Source organism: Helicoverpa zea, chromosome 2 (assembly GCF_022581195.2).
Source record: "Helicoverpa zea isolate HzStark_Cry1AcR chromosome 2, ilHelZeax1.1, whole genome shotgun sequence".
NCBI lineage: Eukaryota > Metazoa > Arthropoda > Insecta > Lepidoptera > Noctuidae > Helicoverpa > Helicoverpa zea.
This window is the reverse complement of record NC_061453.1, coordinates 6,343,107-6,369,358: the sequence shown is the minus strand read 5'-3', so window position 1 is coordinate 6,369,358 and position 26,252 is coordinate 6,343,107. Positions and strand designations below refer to the sequence as shown.

Sequence of the window (26,252 nt, the reverse complement as noted above, 5' to 3'; positions counted from 1 at the left end):
CGAGCTTTTAAGGTTCATTTTATAACGCAGCTAGGAATTTGTAGGTAGTTGGGGAACTTGTAGGTGCTTATAACAGTAGGTATGGACTTTTTTGTATGGAGTGATTTATCTGTTACGTAGTAACTATTATATAATCTGTGCTATAACTATGAACTTCTTTTCTCATATCCCTATCATGAAAATACAGATATAGCTGAATTGAAAACATCCTCCTTTTTTAAAGTCGGTTAAAAATTTACGGATCTTCATGTTATTTTCGAGGGTTTTAGAACTAAGTTGTAATAAAAACAGAATGATTTTTAAAGTTTATTAATATAAAATTAAAAGCAACCATTATTACAGCGTACATCGTTTGTTACCTTCCATTAAAACTAGATCTTAATTTATATTTTGTTTTAGGTAATTTAAATACACTATAATTATATAATTGAAAAATATGCGATGTAAAAACACGTGAGAATCATATTGATCACTAATTTTTTTAGTATTGAAATAATAGGCAAGGTCGTGTGGATAATCAACATAATAAGCAAGGCTTACTATTAAAACATTAGTTAAATGTATTCATGTATAAAGATACTTAATATTCGATGGACTTTATGATGCAAAATTACATAATACCAATAACAACAGGCATACAGCATGTATGTGACCCAATTTCTATTACTAAAAGCTGGAAATTTCATTAGGCATTGCTATAAAAGCTATGTTAACCAAAATGAACTGAAGCACTGTTTACATTCAGGTGACATGACTGGATAATTTTCTTATTACTACTGTATATGTAAGTAGGTTTCGGGTATTTTAACATTCTTGTTGTCAGAAACCCATAACTTGTAAAGTTAGTATTGAGTAAGAACATGTTACTTTATAATATAGTGTTACCATTAACTACTTACAACTAATGTTTAAAAATCCAAATATATACAGAAATGTTTATTGCTGCATAAACCTCATGTAAATAGTCTGTTTTCCGTAAACATAATCCAATTTATGGTGAAACAGAACACAGTCATGAAGCCACAACAGTTGAATTTCCACATCAATACTGTATATTTCAGTTTTTATACTGTCAGACAACTGAACAAATAACAATTCATATTGACATAATATTCAACAAAGATTCCAACTTATAATATCACATTGTATATATCATGAATGTTAGTATTTCCTCATACATCTATACAAAATTATATTCTTAGAACCTTCAACTTAATAATTCATATCTAAGATTTTATTTCTGCAGTTAGTGGTCAAAGTATCAGAGCAAGTTAGAAAATAATATCAGTGTAAGAAACTCTGAATTTCATTTACTATAAAATATTTTTTGCAGGAAAAGAAATATAACCTTGAAAAGAGCATAGAAGGAATATACATGCATTACATAAATTTTGGAATACACTATCCATAACCCATATCTAAGAAATAACTTGTCATTAAAATAGTGTGTCACTATCAAACAGTTGAATATTGTAATAGTGAACCATCTACATAATTTAATTAAAACAATAAGCTTGTTTTACACAATATTCTTTTAATAATAACTTTTTTATAAATTTTTATAATAACAAGAATTGTACAAAAATCAAAAGACAGTGTGTATTTCAAACATTACATTAGTTGCCAAATAACTGATCTGGTTACTAGAACATTGTTGTAACCTTGACCCAATACACAATTTTTAGTTGATTCTGGTGAGTTCTTTTTGTGAATTAAATTAGAGCACTTCCTTTGTCAGTTGTATTACATTTGAGACTGAAACTTATACCCATATTTGAGAATTTTGACAAAGAAACATCCAAACTATTATAATTGTTGTACTTGTTAAAGAAAACTGAAATGCTGGCAAAAGCCAATTTAAAAGTGTAACCAATTTTTTTTGCAAATTTGCAAAAGTGCATAACAAACCAATATAAAGTATGTGAATGTGGTACATTATAATTCTATACATTTTTACATGATATAAAAGGAAACATTACTTACAGAATATCATTATACTTTAATGTATGTTTACTTTATATAATCTGAGACTAATAAATTGCCATCACTGAAGCATATTTCTTAGGGCCTAGCAAGCACAGTTGTCACCATCCCTGTTACGACCATTGTCATTGGCATTAAGCTTGATTTGATCAGGGAACTCGTTGAAAAGCTCTGCTTCCTTCTCTTGGGCCAAAGCATTTCGAGCTATGGTCTGGAACGCCAGCTCCACATTGACAGCCTCTTTGGCACTTGTTTCAAAATACGGAATATCATTTTTACTTTGACACCATTGTTGTGCACGCTTGGCAGAAACAGCGCGATTGTCCAGATCAACCTTGTTACCCAAAATCACGAATGGGAAGTTGTCGGGATCTCGGGGTGAGGCTTGTATCAAAAATTCGTCCCTCCAACTTTCCAAGGACTTGAACGTGTTGGGGGCAGTTACGTCAAATACTAAGACGCAACAATCCGCCCCACGATAAAACGCCACTCCTAGGGACTGGAATCGCTCTTGGCCAGCAGTATCCCAAATCTGCATTGTAACGATTCGATCATCTACGATCACTTCTTTCGTAAGAAAATCTGCGCCTATTGTTGCCTTGTACTGATTGGAAAATTTCTTGTTGACAAACTGATTCATGAGCGAAGTCTTGCCCACACCGCTGTCGCCAAGGATGATTACCTTCAGCAGTACCTTTTTTCTCGAAGACATTTTACACAGAAATTTATAAAAACGTGGAAAATTACAAAATAATCACACTCTTTGTCTGCACTTTTGACATTAACAAAATTGATAAATGCGTCACCTGTTTTTCGTGGCTAGTTTATTTCGATGGCTATCCTTTGAGTATTGCCATATTTAAATAATTGTGAAATACATAATTCAATTTTTACCTATATAATAAAATGAAATGGTTGATAACAACAATTTGCTCACTTAACTGTTTATGTTAACCATTCGTCATCAACAAATAGATGGTCATTGATTAATTCTACCTACTGTGTCAGATAGGTAAAATAAATATACTGTTTCTGTATATTTTACTCGGTTCGTGTATTGCTTTGATAAGCCCACTCTTTATCACAATTAAATACTCCTTATAATATTTTAATAATCCTTTTTCCGAGATTTAAAAATGATAATAACATGAAAACAGCATTCACGTGAAAAATGAGTAAAATAAAAAAAAAAAAAATAATTTAAGTATTCGTTCATTCCCTTCAACGGGTATTATATTCACTTTCACTCATTCCTTGATCTTTGTTCTTTATGGTCATCAATGGTCGTTCGTTCGTTTGATTGGTCTGCTGTCTGCGCTGATTTCTGTGTGATTCATGAGTTTTACAGAAATTAATATTCCAATTGCTTTACCTGCTAACTTTTCACTTTTAAAAGTGCAAAATGGGAAAATACTAGTAGTGATGACACCACGTTCCTTCATTACAATTATAAAATAGTTCGTTGAACCAAGAAGAAAAGAAGGTGAGGGTTCTGGGTTAGACCGTGTTGTAAAGATGATCCGTTATGCTGCTCCAATTGTGGCTCTGATCACTTCTGATATGTTTTAGATGGAAAATAATCTAAGCCGCAGTGGCAGCCGATCGAGCTCCGTATGTGAGCTGGAAAAGGACTTTAGCGACATGGAAATTATGAAAACTAGGACGAACCGACGTAACGTACTACTCCGAACGCCAGCCGCGCGGAAAGCAAAACGAGTCAGATTTTTTAGAAATGGTGATAAGTTCTACTCAGGTGTCATAATACCAGTCTTGCCAGAAAGATACAGGTTTGTAATATACCTAAAATATTTAAATAATACTATTAAATCATTAGTTCTAGTTAGAAAATGTTTAGATCACTTTCACTTTTATACATACCTATAGTTAATATTTCAAAGTCTATAAAGTATTTATGTAAGTACTTTTAGTTCAATAGTGAATTATGAAGCAATGTTCAATTGTTCCTATAGTGTAATATCATTTTCGCAATGCATTAGTAAGCCATTTTTGTGTCATTCTGCTGACTTCAGTGATTCTATGGTACAAAACATATGGTTACAATTGCATCAAGTTGGGAACTATGCTAGTATAGGCAAATAGAAGCACCAATTTTCTTGATAAGATTTTGATTATGAATTGTAACAGAAATAGTGGCTACAAGCAACCTACAAAATCATTGTTTCAATAAGAAATATATTACAAAAATACTCTAATTAATTTTTATTTTTATTTCATTTTTCATATTTATAAACAAAAATGCAATCTATACAAGTGCCTTATGGATTGCTATCTAATATTGAATATATACTTGAAGTGTATATTCAGTAAAATGAGGCACAATTATACTATCAAGGTTGTACAGGATGCTATGATAATTGCTTGATTGTAAATTTGCCTTTCCTTCCCGTTATGTATAAATATCCTACTGAATTTGATTTCAAATCAATGCTAATTGTACTTTTTATAGGAAGCAGGTATAAACCAAGCATTCAAGTTGTCAGATAGCTTCCTACTTGTTGTAACTACATGAAAAATAAATACTCAAATACATTAAAAATTACTGTAAACATCATTTTACTTACCACAATGATGTAACAGGTTGATAGCAAACAAAACTATTAAAATTAAAACAGACTATATTAAATAAACAATGTTTCTTTCTCCAGGTCCTTCGATAGTCTCACAGCAGATCTAACAAGGGTTTTAGTTGACAATGTAACTTTACCAAGTGGTGTGAGAGCAATATATTCACTTGAGGGTAGAAAAGTAAGTCTTGCTCCTATTTATTGAAATATTACATACATTTGACTCTAAATATAATAACTTAATCAGTGAAAACTTCCTGAGTAATAATAGGATATAATTAAATTTCCAGATAGGCAAACTGGATGATCTAGAGGACGGGCAATCATATGTCTGTAGTGGATTCTGTGAGCCCTTCAAACGTCTAGATTATGAAGCCAGTGCTGTGACCCCTCAATCTTTCAGGCTAAGTGGTCCTGAGTCCTTGAGTGATAGCTCAAGTCCGTCCCCGGCCAGAGCTAATAACAGACTGTCCCGGTATTTGCAGGTATAATTTGTTTAATAAAATCACACAGAAATATTTTACACCATTTTTTTCCTTTATGTCCTCACTGATACTATAAAAATATTTCAGGCAAATGGTAGTAGTACTACTGGCAACGGGACAGCAAGAGTAAGCCCAGCTGGGGACAATGTAGTCAGACCACGCATAGTTACTATTATTAGAAATGGAGTGAAACCACGAAAGGTAAACTACACATAAAATATTGCATTCAATTCAGTGACCCTTACATCTGAACATTTCACATACAATTGGCAAGCAGAATAGGAATAGCTCTCTTAAATGTGAATTTGTAATGTTTACCTACTTCAAGGAAAAATACGAGTTTATAGTAAAATCATACAACAGGAAAATATATATGGAATTTATTGTAGTTAATTGTACAATGTATAGCAATCTCATCATATTATTATAACTCGGCAAAATATCCACAGGTGTGCAGATTACTACTGAACAAACGTAACAGCCCAACATTGGAACATGCGTTAGCAGCTATAACAGAGTGTGTTAAGTTAGATACAGGTTGTGTCCGAAAAGTCTTCACAAGAACTGGCTCCGTAGTTACCGCTCTAAATCAATTCTTCGAAGTTGAAGATGTGTTCTTTGCTTATGGAAATGAAAGGTATTCTTTATTTAATAAGCTAGAAACAAGCTTTAGATTTCTAGTTGAAAGATGTAATCAGCTAAAGAATTTGTGAATTTCTACTTTGGAACTAACCACAGAAATATATTTTTTTGTTTACAGGGTTAACCAAGAAGATTTCGAATTGGAATTCGAAGAAAACAAGGCTGTGCTGCAATGTAGGAAAACACCTATATCGAGAAATTCGAGGTTTTACTTTTGACCAAATATTGCTCAGACATCCATCCAATACCAAATACAAAAATCATAGGTACCTACTATAATTGGTATTGTTTATAGGGTGGGACCTAAGCCTCGTATGCCAGTGAAAGCGGGCGGTGGCGCCGCTCGCGCAGCCAGTGAAGCCGGCGCGGGCGCAGCTGGTGACGCCTCCGAAGACTCCGCCGGCCCCCTACTGCCGCAACCCTTAAGACTCAAATACAGCGTCGGCAGAATCATAGGTACGAATTTTACTCAGTAAAATAAGAACAGACATTTCATTTTTCCTATCTGCCATACACTTCTGAAATATTTTCTTATTGTACTTTTACTTGTGTGAGTGTTTTATTAAGAATTCGGTCAGGGTTTTTTCTTTTTCTTTCCATAGCACATGCATATTTTCTGCCGGTATAAACAATACAAATTCTGTATGTATTGTGCATTATCTTTACATTTTTAGTAGTTGTATCACTCCTCAAACATGCATGCGTCAATGTAGATTAATAATGGTATCTTAGCTTAACCCTTTGAATGCCGGTGCGCGGATCCACGCGAGACAATCGATTTTCTATTGTTCTCTAAACAGCGGCATTCAAAAAGTTAATATAAACTAATAAAACAAACACATTTTTAATATAGCACATTACACAAATTTTTAAGAGGCCGAGTGACAATGATTGTAATTATCCCTTATTTTTTAAAGTAAATAATGGGTACTGTGTTTAGCACCAAAACAACATAACTTAGTAATCGCTCTCACGAAATCTGTAATCACGTGAAGTTTTCCCTGACCGGATTTTATTTTCTCTATAATTAGGAGCTATTCTTTGAATGTCATTATCGTACCATTTGTCATATCGCTAATAGGTGACGGCAACTTCGCTGTTGTTCGGATATGTAAGGACAAGACCACCGGCAAGGAATATGCTCTCAAAGTTATTGATAAGGCCAAGTGCAAGGGCAAGGAACACTATGTGGAGGCAGAGGTAAACACATTCATATCTTAGTCCAAACTACCTACTTAGTGCTTGCATTTATTATCTTAAGCTCCGAATTTACTATCTCTTATTTTTTATAAAAATATTCCTGACGTAACATGCAGCTACTTATAGAATAATCTAAATATTTTGCAAAGCGTGCGCTTACGCTTAGACCTTTGATGTAATGCCAACAACATTATTTATTTCTCTTTCTAAATTTCTGTGATTTTATACTACATTTCGTAATTTTCAGGTTCGAGTCATGAGGAAGCTGTGTCATCCACGAATTGTATCACTTATCGAAGAACAGGATAGCCCCGAGTGGCTTTTCCTTGTAATGGAATTAGTCAGTGGTGTGTATTTACAGCTTCTTGGGATTTAACCAATCATTTCACCATTAACCATATTACAAAGATACCTAATAGAACATGGCTTTATTATCCTCATTCCACTTGAACGTTATTTATATTTTTAGGTGGAGACTTGTTTGATAGTATCGCGGCCGCTTCCAAATTCTCAGAGCCCCAAGCGCGTTTGCTAATCGGCCACTTAACATCTGCTATCGCATATCTACACTCGCTTTCTATAGTGCATCGTGACATCAAACCTGAAAATCTATTGGTAAGCTATCAACTAACAAAGTTTAATTTGAATTCATCCAGATACAATTATCACGACCTGAAGGCATGTTAGATATTTCAGCCTAATTTCGAAAATCTGCGTCATATTTCACTTGTATTGTATTCCATTGCATATCATAAGCTGGCATAGCAAGCCGTAAAAAGTAATTACGTATATATTTTGTAGAATAATTATAATAATTAACTTCGATTTATAGTATTTTGTGTCATGGTATGTAATATTAAAATGTATTTGTAGGTGGAGGTGGGCCTGGACGGCAGTATACGCGGCCTGAAGTTGGCTGACTTCGGCCTCGCAGTGGAAGTGTGGCGGCCCCTTCACGCAGTCTGCGGCACTCCTACATACGTAGCGCCCGAAATACTGCTTGAAACTGGATATGGATTGAAGGTGCAAAACGCAAAATTCACCAATAATCGATTACCAAACAAAATCTCCATTGTTCTCATTGAAACGTGCTTATTACCTCATAATGCTTGGAAACGTGCCATTCATATAATATTAAACAATACATTGAGTAGCATTGAAGCAATTACGTAAAACTGGTTGTTTTATAGATCAAAGATTAGGATTTTTCTCACGATGTGAACTTGAACTTTTTATTTATTTATATCTACGAGTATGTTTACAAAAGTATTTCACACTATGTTGTGGTAAGGTTTGCTCCACACTTTGAAATTCGCCAAATATTTTTTTCCACTTATAGAATACGTTTTGTAACCTATTGTTCTCTGTTTGTTCTACAGATCGATGTATGGGCGGCTGGCGTTATTCTATACATTTTGCTTTGCGGTTTTCCACCATTTTCGTCTCCTGACGGTGATCAGGAAAAGCTGTTTGACGCGATCCTGTCGGCGCGGCTGGAGTTCCCGGCGCCGCACTGGGAGCGCGTGTCGGCGGGCGCCATCGACCTCGTCGCTAATATGCTGCGTCCACAGCCAGAACTTCGCTTTGCTGCGGAAGATGTACTCGATCACGCTTGGATGGCGGTTAGTCCTCAATTTGTTGATTTACTTTAAAGTTGTATAGCAAATGCTAGTTTAAAGTGTCCTCTACTTACATATTAAGTTCACTTTAAATAACTTTGCCAGCCATATAATGCCCCGAAAATTGTACGAACATTTAACTCTGCAGTCAGTAAGTCTACTTTAGTGGTGCAAAGTTATTTGAAGGGACATGCGTGTTTGCCATTAAAAAATAAAAAAAATGCAATTATGTAACACATATTATTGTTTACAGGATGATTATGACGAAAGCTGTGACTTCCGCACGTGGTACGACGAGGACTCGTCATAGCTGGGCGAGAGTCGCCGTCAATCGGTGTCGGCGCCCTTGTGACGACGCGTTACCGGCCAAGCCGAGACTTGAGCTCGTTTCAATCTACGCTACGGCTTTAGCCTTTAGGGCTGTTCAACACAGCAATGTATGCCTTTCGATATGTTAACACCAATACCAAAGTTATTATTTAACATATTTTACTTAAAGATACTGCATGCATAAATAGTTTATTTATATATTGTTTGGTGCGAACTTCGGTGCAGTATTATTGTTTTGGTTTTGAATTATTGTCTTTAACTATAAAACAAATTCTTATTATGATTTCTATTCAGCGAAATATAATGTGGGTGAGGTAGCTGCGTCGGTATTTGCTTTAGGACAATCAGCGGCATGTTATCGTCCGTAGTGTTAGCATAACGCTTGCCAAAATTTTAATGTAGCAATACATTGACGAAGTTTATACAACCCTTAATATTATGAAATGTGGCTGCTCAATAGCTTTTTGTTTCTCGTGTATGTGTCAGCCTGATTACAATATTGTTATATTTCGCTAACTGAATCAATCTGACTATTCTAAAGATCTCTAGATTTCTCCTACCGCTTTATTAGCTATTCAGTTTTAGATTGAACTTTAGATTTAAAGAAATTATAATATTTATAACGAATATTTTATTTAACGATAACATTCTGTAATATACGAGTAATATATCTTATTTAATTATTTCAATGAATTCATATTTACAAGTGTAGAGCGCAAGTTAATTGTAATGATTTTTGTATAATATGAATTGCTTGTAGGCATATATCCAATGCTATTGCTTCTATCATATATCTTAATCATATCATTCATTTCTTGATTAAAACATTCCCCTCTTGTAGAAAGAAATCAGATGGTGAACACACAAAACAAATGAATGTAATCATTTATCTTATGTATAAATGTTAAACTGCAAAAATGGTGCTAGCGACAGCGATAACATTTTTTATGAATGTAGTTAAGTCTTTAATGAACATGTCGATAATCACAAAAATAACGAACTTAATGGTTATCTAATGTGAACTTACTTTACATGTATCTTGTATCAATATCAATGATGTTTCTATAAGAAATGTCGCAAAGTATCGATCTAGCTAAAAAGGCAGATTTAAAAAATCATTTGGCAATTATAATTTGTGATTATGAGCCTAGTGGAATAAAAAAGTAGGACATGAGATAAAATATATACTTATGATTAAAATACTTAGTTGTTTGATGAAAGCCCTGTTGCAGCACAACTCGTATCATGACAAGCAGTTCATAACTTTAAACTTAACAGCCGATGCTTAGCATATTACAAGCTAAAGTTATTTATAATTAGATAAGTGCCAAATTCATTTCATTGTCGCGCTTATATGTATCATAATTCACGCAGGTCGCAGCAATCAATGTTCCTCTCGAATATATTATGTAATTTTTTTACTATCAATTATTTAAGTTATTCTTCATTTAATATAGTGTTAATATATCACTGAGCAACACCAAATGCAAACCACATTAGACTGAAATACATTCCTCCACAGTATGATGATATGACACTATTCATTACAGTGTATTGAAAGATAAAATAACTCAGTACCTACTGATTATTCTGTGTATGTTTCCATTTTGTATTTGGTGGTCTTTGTATTCGACAATTTTATGAAATTTTATAAAGAAATTTACTGTTGTGGTTTATACATAATCAGATTTGCCTATAGAGATACCCCAATTTTTAAAAGTGAATTGATATGAAAATATTATGAAAGTTAACATTTGAGAATACACAGGTACTTTGAAGCAGAACATAATTAACTATCAAAGAACAGTCGCAATTCATTGCATGTCAGTCATAGTGATTCATAAAATTTTATAATGCATTTAGACAAGATATGTTCATTGAGTAAATGAGAGAAATAAATAAATTTATAAAAGATTTGTATTTCATTTTATTTACATTTATATTAACCAAAAAATATTATCATTTGAGAACATATCCAGTTAACAAAAAGCCACTTGATGCATTCATTAGGACATCTGGGTGAGTTCTATCTGGCAGCACCTGAAAATGATTAAAATAATACTTTTATAATAATGAATTTTACTTGTTAGACTGCAATATGTGACATTGCAAGTATTTATAAATGTTCTAGTTTGAATTATTCTTTCACACAAAAACTACTGAATGGCTTTTGATGAAAACATGAGAATATTTAATCTATTGAAAAAGAAAAAAGAGAAAGAACATAGGATAGTTTTTAAGAATTCTCTTGGAAATGTGATATAACCAAACTCTACGCGGGCGAAGCCGTGGGCTGCTAGTATAGTAATGAAATATGCTAACCTGATAATTTCTCATCCAGTTGCATGTTAGCTTCAGAGCAGCCACATTGCTTTGTGTCTTCAATGTCATAAATAACTGTTGCAATGGTTCTGCAACATTGTAATAGATCACAAACGGTCTACCAGGCTTCACAAAGGCCACTAATTCATTAAAGATATTTTGTGGATCTTCTTTACAAGCTATAACTAACGAATCCATTTTTTTATGTAGTATATCTGATGCAGCTATATTGTCGAAATGCCATTTTGGCTTCTTATTTTCTCTTGGCTGTTCAATATTAACATCAGTATTTACATCGGTTTTATCCTCATTATCTGACTGTTTAATTTTCTTAGCTTGGCACTCTTCTGAATTATCATCATTCTTTCTCTTCAGTGAGTTTTGTTCAGCACTATTTTCATCTTGTACTGGACTGACAGTATTAGTATCACATCCTTGATAGAATTGTCGGAGTGCAGAGTATACATTAACAGAAATACATCTGTTCATCTGCTCTTCAGGGAAGTTCATAGCTAACAGTGCTTGTTTCTGTGACATGTTGCCAGGATGCATGTGTACTAGCCTGCCATTTGTGCTTGCCCCAATAGCACTCAAAAGTGCAGCAGCCAGTAAGCCATTTGATCCAGAATCATATAACAAATGATTCCCTTCACAGTGAATATTAACCAATGTTATAATCTGTGATAATGTATCACACCTCAGGTTTTGAATTTTATTTGGTTCTAGTTTGTACATAATTTCACTGATAATCCTTAGATTTGGCTTTAATACTTGGAAGTATTCAAAATATTTTCTTTCTTTTTTCCTTAAATATTTATCTTGAGAGAATTCAGTTTTATTATGAAAAGTATTGGAATTACTGATTAATGTTTCAACAATATCTGATGCTTTATTTGAATCACTCTTTAATGTCTCTATATCTGCAGCCGTTAACTTTTGTGAGCGTCCATCATCAATTATATTTCTGTTGTCATAACCAGAAACTTTAATGTCAATCTCGTCTTTTAGTTTCACTGCTTCTTCTGCTAATTCTACAGTAAATTCTCTATTTTTCTTAGTAGTTTTAGGAATCATTTTGAATACTGAGAAATATGGTGATCCCTCTACCCCTTTCAAATTAATAGTGTCTCTTCCCAAGCTAATGGACGAATCAGACTTATTGAACTTGTGTAGTTTTTTATAGTTCTGCTTTTGGATTACAATGTAATCACCAATTTTCACTTCGTTGGACATTGTGTTGTTTTTATAGGTTATATTTTACTCTTATTATTGATGAACAGTACTTGAGTCTGTGTATTAAATCGTATCGGGGTGAATACGATAACCTGTATTCCTTTAACTTTATTATTGTCGTAAGTCATAACATAATGTAGTAAGGAAAATAGAAATAAGTAATACATACAACAAACAACCACATACCCACACCGCTTTGACAATGACAATCCAATCATTTGTCAATGTCAATTCAGTGTCAAGCATAGATGTAATATAATAAACAAGATTGCGCACGCTCGAAATATATATTTACGAAAATGAACTCTATTCCAACGCAATAAGGTACTAAATTTGTTGCATAATACACAGAGGCAAATCCGAGCCGAGAGGGATAGTTAGAACGGAGGCCGTTTGTCTCTTTCTAACACCTTGCCAGCATAAAAAAATGTTGTGATCAACAGTTTTGTCTTTCCAAAAAAACAATTGAATCACATATATTTTTATCTTATTTTAACAATTGTAAGTCAATAAATTAATAAAAATCGCATTAATTTATTATACGAATAAATTATTTATATAAATTATTATTCTTAAAACATAAAGGGTATAATTTAGGCGATCACCAAAAATATTTTTAAGACTAGGCTGAGGCACCAAATAAAATAAACAACTCCAAAAAAAATAAATTGACTTTATTAAAAGGGCACTAAAGTATATAATATTATGATCCAAAAAAAATAAAATAACATCAGAAAAATCGCAAATCTCGCACAAATATTATTTTTGGTTCCCAAAATGGATTAATGGTCACCAAATTCTATCCAACTAAAAGATTAATATTACTACCAAAATCAAAGTTAGTGACGAAAACGAATCGCTGCAAAACCGACTCCACGTAGTCTTGTCTGCCCTACCCCTAGAGTGCAATTCAAAACCGCGTAGGCGCGGAGGGGCGAGGCGGCCTGCGAGCTGAGGCGCAGGTAGTTTTTAAGGCTCGCCGCCGCGGCTGAGGCTGGCCGGCTCAGCCGGCCAGCAAGCCGAAGCTGCGGTGGTGAGCGTGAAAACCATCTGCGACGATAAGCTCGCATGGGACCGCCGGAGCCCCGCAGTGCCGGAGCCGTGACAGAAGCCATGCTTGCTGCATGTTGCGTGCTTACATTTTACTACTGAGTTACACACAAATTCATATAACAATAAATAAGCGACGTACGTTTGGTAACCCCAGTATATTAATTGGTATTTGGGAAATATTCTAGCGATCGTTAGCTTTTTTAGTCTAACAAAAATGACCAAATTAGGAGTCATGGTATTACATAATTGGTAACATCTAAGTAGTGACAATATATAATATTTGGTCTAAAGTGTATTTTAAAGGCGTCCATATATTTTTTTAGTAGTCGATAATACGAAAAAATGGTTTTACCTAATAATATTTTTGGAAACGTTATTTGGTGACCATTTATCCATTTTGGTAACCGTTTAGAATTTTTTTGGTAGTAAAATAGGTACTTTTTTGGGTGGTGTTTAAACACAAGCCAAACATAAACAACATAAATTTTTATTTTGTTTTTTTTTTTTCTAGCGGTAACCCTGAACATTCTTGGCGCGTAATCAGCATTTAAAATTTTGTTTATATTTTTTGTATTAAATCAATTTAAACTATTTAAATGGTGAAAAAGTGTTGCGTTTATACTTGTAAAAGTGAATCCTATGGTGGTTGCAATATATCGTTCCACAGGTTAGCTAATAATAACATTTTCGTAAACCAAACAACTAGGGTGCCCATGAATTCTTGTAATGAGTGAAAATATGGGTGATGGATTTTAAAACTGTTGTGTATGTGTTATAGCTTCCCAAAAAATGAAGAAAGGCGACATAAATGGCTCAGCAGTCTATATATGAAGTAGAAGTACAAAAAAAACAGTCTTCACTTCGAATCTTCCTGCTTTTATACTGCTAATTCCCGCTAATTATTAAAAGCCTTTATAAGTATCTTAAGGTCACAAACTGCGTAAGTTAAAACTTCAATACCAATCTGCGTTTAATAATCTTAGCAAATTCGGATTTGTCTCACATAGCTTAATCTCATAGTCACCCTATTAGAAAGGGACAGACAGCCTCCGTACTAACTGTTTCACTCGGCTCGTTTTTTGGGTTTATATGCGCAGTCCTGTTTACTAATATTATGTCTATGGTGTCAAGGAACATGACTTTCCCGCCGTGAATGTCAATTCATTTCATAGACCAGCAATGTTTTCTAATTCCTATCGAAGATCAAGGAATCTGAAATATAAATCCTAGTTTATAACAAATATTTTTATCTAAAACTGGGTCTAAATATTTGATTACATACTACGGTAGGTATTCAAATGTGATTGTTTATAATCTAATTGGCGTACTGGTACCATTCGCGACATGACATCTTAATGTTTGCGCTATTTACTATAGTACTGGTTCCAACTATTGTGGTTTTAAAAATAAATCACTGAACTATATTTCAAAATATTGTATTAACATCTTATAAAATGTATAAACAAAAACATATGCAATAAAATTGTTTTAACTTAACTACTCTGATTTAAGAATCGTAGATGATTATTATCAACATATTTTAGTTGAAGGGATTTTATTTCTTTGCAATTTCTAACATTTCTTCCACGCTACAAATCTTCTCTCGTGGTTTGCCTCGTAATTTACCTTGTTCCTTTTCATATTGATCTATCTTCTCCCAACCATTCCAATCTATAATATTGGCATTTTTCTCAGAAATAACTTTTTTTATTTCTTCAAAGCCTCCTCTATTTTGCTCATCCATGCTACTTAATTTCTCACACATTACTTTGGCGACTTGAAAGGCGTTCCCCATTGTGTGTAATATAACTCCAACAGGACCAGTGCCCAGCCATCCTGCTACATAAAGCTTTGCTAAGTTTGGATGTGTATCTTCAACAATGCCATTATTATTCTCTACAAAGCCATGATTTAATGCCAAGTCATTATCTGCTTTCACACTCTTGTAACCAATACTTCTAAAAGCAAGATCACAATCAAGTACTTCTTTCTCCCCAGTAGGTACACATTTTTGTTGTTCTAAATTTTCTCCGACAAGTTTGTTGCAAACTAATTCAATCCCAGTTAGATTCTTCTTGGCATCTACTAAAAATTTATGAGGACTCCTGAAGAACACTGGTTTGAAGTAGCTAATATTGCTGTCATCAGTCACAGTTTGCTTTTCTTTTAATGATTTTAACATTAGTTCAGTCAATCGTTTTCGGGGTCGAGGAAGATCAGGCACTACTGCTTCCACGTTTACAAAGTCATTTTCATTCCATATTGTTCTACAATTTTTCAGTTTCAATTGTTCTCGAAGCTCTTTAATTGTAAAAGCAACTTGTAATGGTCCTCTTCTTCCAACTAAGTAAATTTCTTTTAGCTTGGATTCTGATAATACAGCTAGAGCATGTTCAGTAATGTCAGTCTTTTTCAGTTCATCAATAGGTGTGAGTAAAATTCTTGCAACATCCAGTGCAACATTGCCTTGTCCGAGTATCGCTGCTGTTTTGCCGGATAAATCTATCTGAAAAATAATTGGTTTCCTTCAAACTCACGCTACAAGGTACTCATTTTTTGGAGATACAATAATTCCATAAATATTTAATAAGTAAAAGTAAATGATTCAACTTACTTTTAAATCTTTGTCACTTGGGAGTCCATTATACCATCCTACAAAGTTGCGAGCTGCAATCACATTGGTTGCATCTTCATTTTCAATGCCAAGTGTTTTGTCTTCTTCAGCACCATAAGTCTGAAATATGTTTCACATGTAAGAATAGACAATACTATTAGACATACATAGAAACTTCTTAGAATGAATAATTTATTACCAAAAGCACTGCATCATAATGTTGTCTCAACTGTTGAAGATTTATATCTTTGCCCAATGTTACATTTCCATAAAAGTTAACATTTGGTTGTTGGGCTACCTTGGTAAACTGATTTATTACATTTTTAACTTCAGGATGATCTGGGGCCACGCCATATCTAAAGTAAAAAAATATATATAATTAGGATCAAAGCAGAAAATATGAAACATTGTTATGTTTAGAATTTGGAATCAAAACAAAATCATCATTTGAATGTCTTACCTTATCAGTCCAAAGGGGACAGGTAGCTTTTCCAGAATATCAATGTTCACAGAGTCTATTTTTTTTGTAATATGCATGGCTGCATAAAATCCAGCAGGACCAGCACCAACGATACATATTTGAGGTCGTTTCTTGTACGAAGACGAACACAAAGCCCTTCGCAATATTTTGTACGTCATTATACCGTTGTGAACAATGTTTTTAATTCTTTATCTTCAGAGATAAAAGCCACTTACGATAATATTTACAGTTACCCAGATTTCAAGTGGAAATGGGCCTAAATAAATACATTAAATATCCAAAAGTTAACAAAACATTGTAACACGATTATCACAATCTTATTGTCTGTAGCTGGCCTTATTGTTATTCCCATTGGGGTTCCTCTTTTTTTATTCATAGAAATAAGATACAATACATTATTCAGTTAAAAGGTAACTGTTTTTTGATTAGTTTACTAGCACAAATTCCACTTTCCTGAGTTTCAACTTTTGAAGTACTGGGTGCGAAGTTGCCTCACTCAACAGTAAAAAACCACTAAAAAAACCCTAGGGAATAGTCCGGTAGACGGACCCGGACAAAAAGTATCCTATATCACCATAAAACCTGTTATCCCAGTCAATTTAGGCATTTGAAAAAAAAATATTTTCATCTTACCAATCAGTCTATAAAAAACTTACTATAGCCACAAACATTGGTATTTATTTATAAAAAAATATTCCCAAATTTAACTTATTTCCTGGAAATCTGGGGCTTTATTCAAATTTTGGTATATAACATTTGTCACTGTCAAAGATGCCCTGAACACATTGACTTTGCCTCATTCGCCTGAACAACATTCATTCATCCTACGCTCATCATTTAATGCAATACTTTGATACATTAGGAGATTTTTTGTTATATAATAATTGTTTCATAAATTGTCAACTACTGAGAACTTTTCCCAAAATTGAAAAGCTTAGTGATTATAAAACTGAGTATACCTACTCTTTGGTATAGTACTGGCAACTGAATATAACTGTCAATGTCATTTTCATTCATCTGCCATTTCATAGCACAGAGAGAAAACTTGGTTTTTAATAAAATAAAATTTTACTAAAAATTCCGTGTTAAATCCCTGCGAGGATGTCACATGTAATGGATATAAAACATCTATTCACTAGGCTATTTTCTATAAAAAATGTGTATGTATTGGATTCTTTTTATTTTATTGAGTGCGTGTGTTATATAGTCTGCTATTGTTTCTCTGAAATAACCACTATATATGGACATAAGCCGACCCTCTGACCTAACTGTCTGATATATAACATGATTAACATAATTATATATTCTATAGGGTCAATACAAATCGATGGCCTGCAAGAAGCTATAGTCAGGATATTGAAATATCCCCACCAGCGGTGAACCGAGGCAATGTAACGCCGTTGCCACCGCTGTCAGAACCCATGACAACTCTTCCGCCAGTGGTTTACTCCACAGCCAAAACAGATGATGCTACCACTGAAGTTACAGTACTTAGCAATGGCCTCCGTGTTGCATCAGAAAAAAAGTTTGGACAATTCTGCACTGCTGGTGGTAAGTAGCAGAGCAATTCATATCTAAGAACTTAAAAAAAAACATAAATGCATGTGTTTAACTATATATAAAACTTTAATTTAAACTCTAACCTTTTTGTTTTCAGTGGTCATTGACTCTGGTCCGCGGTATGAAGTTGCTTATCCTAATGGTATTTGCCATTTTCTTGAAAAGCTGAGCTTTGGAGTAAGTATTGTTTTACAAATGAGTGCTTAAGTTTTGAAGGCTTAAGATTTAAGATAAAGCTTACATTATCTTTGTAATTATAGGCCACACATAAGTACGCCACCCGTGACGTCATGCACAGAGAGCTTGAGAGACATGGAGGCATCTGCGACTGTCAAGGCTCTAGAGATACAACTGTCTATGCCACCAGTGCTGACTCCAGAGGTTTGGATGCTGTTACTCAGGTAAAATATTCTAAACTTCCTATAAAAGAGTTACACGTTTTCATTGATAAATAAATATTGTTGGGACACCTTTTTCACACACGGTCGGTTAGCCCCATGGTAAGTTATTTATTAACTTGTGTTATGGGTGCTAACACAACTGATAAACTACATATAGCTACATATATACATATTTATAAATACATATCTTAACACCCAGACCACGGCCAACAAGCATGCTCATCACACAAATGTTGACCGAACCGGGAATTGAACCCGGGACCTCAGGTTCGGCGGTCCGGCATGATGACCATTGCGCCATCGAGGTCGTCAAAAATAAGAAACAAATCAGCTGATCTATTATTCTCGTTTATTTTTTGTGTTACCATAATCTTTTCAACATTTTATAGGATAGCAAGAGTTCAGAAATGTACTCAAGTCACAGAAAAAATCCACAAGATCATTGATTAATCAGGTTTATTAACCTTTTTAATGTAACTTGACTTTTGTAATTTCCAGGTCCTAGCAGAAGTGACTTTGAGACCACAGCTGTCTAATGATGAAATAGAAGCAGCCAGACAGGCTGTTGCATTTGAGCTGGAGACATTGTCCATGAGGCCTGAACAGGAGACTATTTTGATGGATATGATTCATATGGTAACGTTACATGGTGTTGCATCAGACTTGTATTAACTACATTGCTGTACCATACAGTAGACTCATCTGTTTGTAAAATGTATGATCATTTCTTAATGCTTTTTCACAGGCTGCCTACAAAGGAAACACTCTTGGACTTCCCAAAATCTGCCCCAATGAAAATGTCAATAAAATAGACAGAGATATTATTCTGAACTACCTCAAAAATCACTACACACCTGATAGAATGGTGGTCGCTGCTGTTGGAGTAAGAAATTACAACATCTTTTATCACTATACACAGTATAAAACAAAGTTGTTTTTCTGTCCCTATGTCCCTTTGTATGCTTAAATCTTCATAACTATGCAACCGATTTTCATGCAGCTTTTTTTAATAGATACGAGTGATTAAACAGGAAGGTTTCTATGTATAATAAATAATAACATACATTAAATAGTGGGTAAATATAAAATAGTGGGGTGTTATCCCGTGCGAAGCCGGGGCGGGTCGCTAGTTAATTACGAAATGTTCTCCTGACTTAAATTAATAATACATTTTTAATATTAAATATTCTTTAATTCGTCTTCTAGGTTGAACATCAACCATTTGTGGAGTATGTGCAGAAATACTTTGTGGATATGAAACCTACTTGGCATGTTGATCAAATTGAATCCTTCAAGCCTAATGTTGACAAATCAATTGCACAATACACTGGAGGAATGGAACAGGTACCTACTTTTAATATAGGATATATTTACTTAATATTTTTTAAATTAAATTTAATTAATGTTGTTAATATTGAATTATTCAAATTACAGGAAGATTGTGAAATCCCACTTTATCCAGGCTCTGATCTCCCTGAACTGTCCCATGTTGTTATTGGTTTAGAAAGTAAGTATAAAATAACTGATAATTAATCATTATACTAATTTTAAAAAGCTGAAGACTTTATTTGAACACTCTTATCTCAGGAATTAATACGGACTAGTTTTAAAAAGTCTATACATATGTAAACAGCCTATTTTTTCATCACCGGCAGAAACTAGTAGTTATCATACATTCGCCTAGAAAAACCTTATTCAAATAATTGCACAATGAGTTGTGTAAATATTGAAACTACATGCCATAAATGTACGAGTTCATGTGATCATTTAACATCATTGACATTCCAAAGGTTATATAAATAAACACGACATGACTTGTTTCCAGGTTGTTCTCACAGTGATCCTGACTTTGTTGCCACGTGTGTATTGAACATGATGATGGGAGGCGGTGGCTCGTTCTCAGCTGGGGGACCCGGCAAGGGAATGTACACAAGACTGTACACAAATGTTCTGAACAGGTAACTTTAATGATACTCTTAAATAAATATTCAAAGGAGGAATGGGAGACCGCTATTATTTGTCTGAAAAAAAAAAAAAACTTAAAAAAATTAAGAAGAATTCACAGAATTGACTAATAATGTCTTAGGTATTGAACTCCTTTCAAGATCCGAAAATTAATCAGTCAATTCTATATGTCGATCATAAATAATAGTAGGACTTGATTGTACACACTTGTAACACTGTGCCTATTGTCTTTCTAGATATCACTGGATGTTCAACGCCACAGCCTACAATCACGCCTATGGCGATACAGGACTGTTCTGCATACACGCCGCCTCACCTCCTAACCGCATTTACGATACTACACTAGTCATCGCAAGGGAACTCGCTAACATGGCTGGCAAAGTTGGCGAAACCGAATTACGGGTAAGATTCCATTACAAAACGTTTTTTTTTTTGTTATTTTTGTTCATGTAGTTACGGCAAAGTCGCAGAAACCGAATTACGAGTAAGATTCCACTACAAAAATGTTCTTTTGCTAGTTTGTAAATTTTGTTACAGCATCTTGTTATTTTTATTTTGCAGAGAGCAAAGACTCAGTTGCAGTCAATGCTATTGATGAATCTAGAAGCAAGACCAGTCGTGTTTGAAGATGTTGGCCGTCAAGTACTTGCGACTGGCAAGCGGAAGCCACCTTCATTCTTCATTAATGAGATTGGTAAGTCTTCTACTAACTCGTCAACGAAACCTTTAGATCCTAAAAGCACTATCAAACAAGCGAGCCTTCCCCATGGTTTTTGTGCGGGCGCGTATGAACGTTACCGTATATGCGCGACAGCAAATAATAATTGACATCTACCGGTTCGAGCGATGCCACCAGAAATCCTGCGGAATACGTGGCGCTGCCAAAAAGGAAACGGGAAACAAAATCCGCTCTACAAAAGTGATTGAATAAATTCGTTCAAAGTTATGGATTCTATTCAATTTTTTCCTCTTTCAGAAAAAATCACAGCCGATGATGTAATCCGCGTCGCCCAAAGAATGTTAAGCTCAAAGCCAGCAGTAGCCGCTCGTGGTAAACTCGCTAGCCTTCCCGTCTTCGAAGAAATCCAAGCAAATATAACAAACAGTAAAAGTGAGACATCAACACAGGGACGAAAACTGAATTTGTTTCGCGCTTAGATAAACTAGGACCCCCTCCGGAATTATACTGTACTGTAGTCTTAAATTGTTAAAATTAATGCTAATAAAGTTATTCATAATTTTATTTTAATTGGTGTTTGATTGCAGGAAATAATGAAACACTTGCTTAGTATTTGCTCTATATTATAAACTATATACAAAACATTAACATAAATTCATGGCAAGACATTTGATTTACATAAATACATTTAAAGTACTTTTACAAATTTTGTTAGCAAATTAGAAACAAAAATTCAGTCTTCTAATACATTTCTTAGGGAAAAAAGCTTGTACTTGTAGTACTCACTTATATAAGTATGTATATGTGGGTTTCCAGCAACCTTTCTAAAAGCTTGTATCAACATTGCAACAAGCAACTAATGCTGCTTGCTTGCCCATTTCATAATACTAAAGACTTACGTAAATGTTGGTGGACATAAAAAGCTATCTTTATGACTGACATATTTAACATTGCCTATCAATCCAGCAAATTATTGTCTAGTAAATTCTATGTAGTATAACAAAACAGTTATTAAAATCATGGGAGTACTAAAGCTGCCTTCGTTCAACTGGCTCACTTATTGCCTACAAGGATTATGTTATTCTATTTAATTTGTATTTTACAACTGATGTAATGGTAATTCAAAATATTTGTGCAAGGATTTAATTAACTGAACACATTTCAAGAGAGCTCTTTTATGACTTTTGGCACAAGTAGATAATGAGAACTACAAGGAAGAAAAATAATTCGGATTATACCTGTCTTGTTGAATGTTAGTAAATGTGTATTTTGATGTAAATCAATGTCAAATTGAGCACATATTCAACATTATGAAATCAATGTTTTTTACTGTGCTAGTTTAACTGCAGTTTTGGCTGCTTCGTCAACATCCTTGATGATCTGAAGTGGCAGACCAGACTCTTGTAGCACCTTTCTTGCTTGGTTTGAGTTGGTGCCTTCTAATCTGATAATAATTGGGTGTTTAGGGAGGCGCTCCTTGCACGCCGTGATAATACCCTGCGCAATCGTAGCACAGTCCACAATACCTGCAAATGCAATTATTTGTTAAACAAAACATGAATAACTATTACTATGTCATACTGCAAACTATTGGTACAGTTATAGTTTTGTAGATATACAATATGGTTAGTATATGTATAATTCAATTACAAATTCATCTTCTCATTACTATTTTTATACTTTTATTTTTGGCTATATATTTTTCTCAAATTTGGCAGTTTTCACATGAAACAGCAACTTACCACCAAACACATTGATGAAGATTGTCTTCACTTTAGGGTCTGATTCCAGGATCCTCATAGCAGCTGACACTTGTTTAGGGCCTACACCACCACCAAGGTCCAAGAAGTTTGCAGCTTTGCCTCCATTTAGAGTGATGATGTCCATAGTTGCCATGGCAAGGCCAGCACCATTGACCATGCAGCCAATGCTGCCATCCATGTCTATGTACACAATGTTTAGAGCTGCAGCCTCTCTCTGGAAAAGAACATAGTAAATTGTTTTTTTTTCATACCATGTCATCTATATATTTTTTAAAAGGTTTTTATATAAGGTCTTATTTTTGCTTGGTATTGGTTAGAGTTGCATTATTATCTTTGCTCTCAAACAGCACTATCTGAAGTTGAAAATAGTCACAAATAAAAATATGATAACAGAGGTTATATTGTGATAAAAAAGGTAATAAAAACACCTATTATTTAACAATGATAAGTAGAACAACTTGTGATGTAATATTTTTATGCAAATAAAACTAGGTATTGCTAATAAGGTTGAGCTTTATCAAATGTGGGACTGCATTGTTATTGATTTTATCTTAACTTACCATAGCCAATTTATTTTTTTATTAATAGTATTTATTTATTAATAATATTTAGTTTTTTGAAACTTTAAATAATTCCTCTACAATGTTACCATTTTCTTGCTTTTGATGTGTATTATTAGGACCTTTAGTATTCACTCAACAATAATTCTCAAGACTATGCTGGACTATCTTATTCATACTTAACATGAGCCTTATGACATCATTATTATGGCACATTATGCCACAACATAAAATCAACTTACTTCTCTAGGATCGCTCTCAGATAAGTCATCAAGAGCAAATATTTCCTGCTGCCTGAAGTTGGCATTGTCATCAAAGTTAATCTTAGCATCCACAGAGATCACTCTGCCATCATCAGTCTCTACTAGAGGGTTAATCTCCAGCTGTGTGGCATCTACCTGGAAATATAAATTGTTGATTAGTACAGGATAACATATAAGAATGTATCATATTGTATGTAAATAATTGGTGTTAAAGGAAAAAATATACCTTCAAAAAGAGCTGCCAAAGCTTTTTAATCTCTTCAGCACATTTTCCCTTTAGCGCTCCTTTGAATTCCAAAAATTCTGCAATTTCATTAGCTAATTTGTCTGTGACACCCTCATAGATATCAACAGGTACAGTCTTCAACAAGTGTGGCGTCTTTTCAGCGACCGCCTCAATGTCCATTCCGCCGGCGGGAGACGCAACTATAGCGGCACCATTGAAGGATCTCTCCATCACAATACTGAAGTATGTCTCTCGCACAATGTTTACACTCTCTGCAACCATTACCTTCTCGACCATTATCCCATCTTTTGGTGTTTGTTTGGTAATCAATTTGTGTCCAATCATATTCTTAGCTAATTTTATAACTTCATCGCGGTTCTTGGTCAGGTGGACACCTCCTTTAAAGCCATTATCGAAGTGGCCCTTACCACGACCACCGGCTAGAATCTGAGCTTTTACAACATATTCATCAGCCTTAAAATCGGCCAGTGCTTTAGTGTCAAGTTTAGAGTCAATAACTCGGAAGTCTTGAACAGAAACTTGATACTTTTTGAGCAAGTCCTTACTGTGGAATTCCTGCAAATTTAAGTTTCTTCTCACCGACACTTGCGGACAAAATCTGGGCACTAGCACGGTTAGTAGTTTCAGATTCTTCGGCTTTTTTAACGCAGCCATTTCGAACTTTGTCCAGTTGCGGAAATCTTACTTAACCTACGAAAATAATGATAACACTTCTTTAAAAGCAGATATTCAGATAACTGCTCAAATTAATTCTTTTATTTGAAGAGAATTTGAAGTCTAACCGGTTAATCAAGATATTTTTCTACTTATTATTTATTCACCTCTTACTACAGCGCAAATAAAAATAAATGACTGAAATAGAGATGGGTAACTCAGGAGTGATAGATAAAAAAGATATGTATCTTTCCGTTCTTATCACTCACTCTTTGTATCAGTTCAAATCCGAATGTATCAGTATATCTTTAACAACTCATTCAATCCGTCGTCCGTTTGTATCTGTGTTTCACTCGCACACACAGCGTTGAGCGGCTGGCGTCACGGTTTCTCATCGGAAAGTCCAGACATCTCTTTCGCACTTCCCAGAATATTCTGTCTCACTTTCTCGATACCGAGAATAAGTGTTTGACCATTATTTTTATTTATTTATTCGATTTACACGGCGTTTACAGCCAATTACATAAATCGTAAACTTAAATTCAAAATGAAAAATAGAAACTTAAAAATAAAAAAAAAATAAACTTAAAAATATTATAAACTGATATACGAATCTATCTATCCTAAACGAATCTATCACTCTTAGTTCGTACTGATTTAGTGATACATTGGATTGAATTGAACGAAGCGACTCACTCTGAGCAACAGTACAATGTCACTCGCGGACTCGAAAGGATATAGAGATACAAAAGAGTGATACATATCCCAGTGATCAAAAGATACATATCAATCTTTTCTTTTCAATGATACGTTTTTCCCATGTCTAGACTGAAATTAAATTGAATTCAATTGAATTGAATTGGATTCTAGCTAGAGTACCGAATGATTTTCCAATGAATGAACAACAATGAATGAATGAATAGAGGTCTCTGAAGAATAAGGAATGTAATAGATCTGCCATACCTACGAAAAATACGTGAATGAATATCTCCTTAGCCAAAGAACAGGTATACATAGTATTGTATCAATCAACAAAAATATAGATGATTTTGTCATAACTTTTAGCGAAAAGAGTTTTTTTTTCGTTATGGTTACCTTCGTGGCAAATAATAAAGAATTCTTAAAGTTAATTTATGTCTTTTGGTACATCCTTGGCAGTCGTTACGGGTAGTGAGAAAGTCTGACAATCGGTTACCAAGGGGTATCGAGATGCCCAGATTGGGTTCGGTTGAGAAGTGCAGATAGGCAGTTGCTCCTTGTAAAACACTAGTACTCAGCTGCATGCGGTGAGACTGGTGGGCCCTACCAAACATAGTTGCAAAAAAGGCAAAGTTATGTTACAGTGTAGAACAAAGTAAAGGAAAGAAGTCACAAACTTAAAGTAAAGTAAAGAAGTTTGTGACTTCTTTATTTTACTTTCTTCTACACTGTAACATAACTATAACTGTTAACTGTATAATTATGACATTGTTACAGCTCCATAAGTTTCCTTATTCAGAAATAGCGGTGAACACTGTCAAGCAGAGGTGTCAAAATAGTCAACTGTCATTTTTTATTTATACCATATCCATATAGTGCATATATAAAATATAGTCCCTAAAAATCAGTGGGCA

At 34.2% G+C, this 26,252-nt stretch overlaps 6 protein-coding genes across 7 annotated transcripts; 2 read left to right on the top strand and 4 right to left on the bottom strand.

The window, feature by feature from the left end:
* Positions 1–293: 293 nt before the first annotated feature.
* On the bottom strand, positions 294–2,830 carry LOC124639835 (ras-related protein Rab-7a). The gene has a single exon (XM_047177339.1). The coding sequence runs from the start codon at positions 2,693–2,695 to the stop codon at positions 2,069–2,071; it is 627 nt and encodes a 208-aa protein (XP_047033295.1). The 5' UTR covers positions 2,696–2,830; the 3' UTR covers positions 294–2,068.
* A 426-nt stretch (positions 2,831–3,256) lies between these two features.
* LOC124642205 (serine/threonine-protein kinase GA29083) lies at positions 3,257–10,756 on the top strand. The gene is made up of 14 exons (XM_047180517.1): positions 3,257–3,466; positions 3,553–3,770; positions 4,650–4,749; positions 4,859–5,053; positions 5,141–5,254; positions 5,503–5,690; positions 5,814–5,900; positions 5,991–6,151; positions 6,777–6,895; positions 7,143–7,242; positions 7,365–7,510; positions 7,769–7,918; positions 8,275–8,517; positions 8,768–10,756. The coding sequence occupies exons 2-14, from the start codon at positions 3,553–3,555 to the stop codon at positions 8,822–8,824; spliced, it is 1,878 nt and encodes a 625-aa protein (XP_047036473.1). The 5' UTR covers positions 3,257–3,466; the 3' UTR covers positions 8,825–10,756.
* LOC124642226 (tRNA (adenine(58)-N(1))-methyltransferase non-catalytic subunit TRM6) lies at positions 10,744–12,617 on the bottom strand. Its single transcript, XM_047180557.1, has 2 exons — positions 11,167–12,617; positions 10,744–10,884 (listed from the first exon to the last, which is right to left on the bottom strand). The coding sequence occupies exons 1-2, from the start codon at positions 12,397–12,399 to the stop codon at positions 10,804–10,806; spliced, it is 1,314 nt and encodes a 437-aa protein (XP_047036513.1). The 5' UTR covers positions 12,400–12,617; the 3' UTR covers positions 10,744–10,803.
* Positions 12,618–14,872: 2,255 nt separating this feature from the next.
* LOC124642221 (NADPH:adrenodoxin oxidoreductase, mitochondrial) lies at positions 14,873–17,040 on the bottom strand. Its single transcript, XM_047180542.1, has 4 exons — positions 16,527–17,040; positions 16,266–16,422; positions 16,067–16,186; positions 14,873–15,958 (listed from the first exon to the last, which is right to left on the bottom strand). Exons 1-4 carry the CDS (start codon positions 16,703–16,705, stop codon positions 15,008–15,010), a joined length of 1,407 nt encoding a protein of 468 aa, XP_047036498.1. The 5' UTR covers positions 16,706–17,040; the 3' UTR covers positions 14,873–15,007.
* Positions 17,041–17,546: 506 nt separating this feature from the next.
* LOC124642214 (mitochondrial-processing peptidase subunit alpha) lies at positions 17,547–21,722 on the top strand. The gene is made up of 12 exons (XM_047180528.1): positions 17,547–17,707; positions 17,860–18,098; positions 18,205–18,284; positions 18,368–18,508; positions 19,007–19,144; positions 19,254–19,391; positions 19,715–19,852; positions 19,943–20,015; positions 20,334–20,466; positions 20,710–20,875; positions 21,035–21,167; positions 21,450–21,722. The coding sequence occupies exons 1-12, from the start codon at positions 17,649–17,651 to the stop codon at positions 21,629–21,631; spliced, it is 1,620 nt and encodes a 539-aa protein (XP_047036484.1). The 5' UTR covers positions 17,547–17,648; the 3' UTR covers positions 21,632–21,722.
* A 36-nt stretch (positions 21,723–21,758) lies between these two features.
* Positions 21,759–25,518, bottom strand: LOC124642232 (succinate--CoA ligase [GDP-forming] subunit beta, mitochondrial). 2 transcript variants are annotated; one of them, XM_047180569.1, is made up of 5 exons: positions 25,475–25,518; positions 23,965–24,844; positions 23,718–23,873; positions 22,895–23,129; positions 21,759–22,678 (listed from the first exon to the last, which is right to left on the bottom strand). In XM_047180569.1, exons 2-5 carry the CDS (start codon positions 24,637–24,639, stop codon positions 22,479–22,481), a joined length of 1,266 nt encoding a protein of 421 aa, XP_047036525.1. In that variant the 5' UTR covers positions 24,640–24,844; positions 25,475–25,518; the 3' UTR covers positions 21,759–22,478. The 2 variants fall into 2 exon arrangements, with proteins under 2 accessions (XP_047036525.1, XP_047036534.1); XM_047180578.1 differs by lacking the exon at positions 25,475–25,518 and having other exon boundaries at positions 23,965–24,675; positions 24,768–24,844.
* Between the last annotated feature and the right edge of the window lie 734 nt (positions 25,519–26,252).